The sequence below is a fragment of the Aphanomyces invadans genome (genome assembly GCF_000520115.1).
Source record: "Aphanomyces invadans strain NJM9701 unplaced genomic scaffold supercont1.5, whole genome shotgun sequence".
NCBI classification, from domain to species: domain Eukaryota; phylum Oomycota; class Saprolegniomycetes; order Saprolegniales; family Verrucalvaceae; genus Aphanomyces; species Aphanomyces invadans.
In genome coordinates this window covers 1,414,951-1,417,018 of record NW_008580150.1, presented here as the reverse complement: position 1 = coordinate 1,417,018, position 2,068 = coordinate 1,414,951, and the positions used below count along the sequence as shown (strand labels likewise).

Sequence of the window (2,068 nt, the reverse complement as noted above, 5' to 3'; positions counted from 1 at the left end):
GACCATATGCTTTGTGGCCAGCAGTTTTGCACTCCAGCAAATAATAGAATTATCCGTCGGCTCATCGATCATGTCGACCACTGTCAGTCGTGACAGTCAATAGCTGTGATGTCGACGATTCCCGATATTGTACGACGCCGTTTGCACTGATGCGGTGACGTTGATGTCGACACTTTGCTCAGGGGGCGTGCCATCCTTGGCCATGCCGCAATACGGCGGGGCTTTTCAAACGGATAGCATACGTCACATTTGTCGTCGATAAGGATGAGCTTGACCAGGGTACAGTCAAACTTAACGTCGTTGAGAACCACCTGGACGTTTGTCGACGCATATATCTCAAGTTGGCTACAATTGCTGGCAAGGTCGAAGCAATAGGAACTCCGACCTCAAAGATCGTCTTTGAGGAGGCTAATTGATGCCGTGACCATTGTGGCCTTCCAACCTAGAGAGCTATTGTACCTCGTGCAGAATGCCCCTCGAATCCGCCGTCGAGCAACACTTAACGAGCTGGCTGCACGGAGTTGCTCAGCACGAGGCACTCAGGGACTCGTCAGCAACTTGTCTCCATGTCGCCGGTGTTCTCAACCGACGACGACCGAGGTCACAATGGTGACCTCAATGACAAATCCAAAAAGTGAATTCGTCTAATTTTGCTAAGTTGAATTCCTAGTGAGAATTCATTGTGAGACTATGTATCCGGAATTGCCGGAAAAATTGATGGAGGAAATTCACTGTGAGATTGGCACACAGTGAAAACTGTTGCTTTTCCTTGTGAGCGGGTAGTGCCATGAACGACAGCTCCAAGCGAAAGGTGGCATTCCGGTTCAAGACAGCTTCCAACGTCGACGTCTTAAAAGAGGTAATAAACATTCAGCCGTTCGATGCTCCTAATGGAGCACGTTGGGAAGAGGTTGCTGCAAACTTGTGAATCACACATGGCGACACTTTGACTGCTGTTTCCTGTCGTAAGCGGTTCGACGATTTGATCGTCGCATTCAAGGAGGACAAACTGAACTCCCTCCGTGCATCAAGCACAGAGGAAGAGTACAATGAGTGAGAACAATTGATGCAGGACATCGTGGACCTGGTAAGACATGCATATTGGACATGTAATTAATGTATGCCATGTTTTGCTGAGAACAAATTTATCTCACGTTCTAGATGAATACCTCGCAAGACCACAAGCGATCTGTCAAGAAGAGAAGACGGCCAACGGTACTTTGGGGTGGCAATCGCATTGGATGTTTCGGTGGATAGGTGAGCCATCAGCCCAAGCATGGCCATGATGGTCGTCGTGGTGTCCATTCTGCAAATACTGTAGTAGTCTGAAAAGTAATATTCTTTGCAGCAGAACATTTTTCACAGGGAAGTTTGAAACAGAATTTTCCAGAATGCTCTCACAAGGAATTCAACTTAACGTCGGTTCTCAGTGATCAGCCGAATTTCAGCTTACAGTCCGCGAAGGCATCGAGGGGACTTTCATTCATATCTATATAACCATAGAAGTGTTTCCTCTGAAATTTTGTATGTGGACAGAGCTCAGTGGCATCTAAAAGTTGTTTAATGAATGCAAAACTTGAAAATGCATAACCTTTGAAATATTTTGCGGAAAGTAGAGCAATTTATCCTAATTTCGCAACAAAAACCAATAACCTCTATACATTAATAAGTTTCGAGGGGTAATATTTTAATTAATTCGACCTGTGAAAGCCTTACCTCTTTAGAATAATACTGTGGTGCCAGTGTCGTCCATTCACGAAGTTCGGCATGGCCACCATCAGCGACGACGAATATGATGACATTACCTGCCGCCTACAATGATTTTGAACTGTGTCATCATTGTGAGAAGTTAAACCTGTATGATTTGCTCGTTACCATGTATGAAGTGGACAATTTTGATTCCTCCTCGTCGGAATCGTCTTCTGGACAAAGTGACAGTGATACGGAACAACTTTCAAATGTAATATTTGCATTGTAAAATAATACCCAGTTTTCCTACCAATTTTATTTCAAACTCTACCTTTGAAATACAATAATGTCAACTAACCCTAATCTCGGCCCCCTCGAT

The 2,068-nt window shown here is 44.7% G+C and overlaps 1 protein-coding gene across 1 annotated transcript; it reads left to right on the top strand.

Annotated features, from left to right (window-relative positions):
• Positions 1-787: 787 nt before the first annotated feature.
• H310_03463 (hypothetical protein) lies at positions 788-1,057 on the top strand (the record flags this gene model as incomplete). Its single annotated transcript, XM_008867334.1, has 2 exons — positions 788-859; positions 971-1,057. The coding sequence occupies 2 exons, from the start codon at positions 788-790 to the stop codon at positions 1,055-1,057; spliced, it is 159 nt and encodes a 52-aa protein (XP_008865556.1).
• Positions 1,058-2,068: the final 1,011 nt, after the last annotated feature.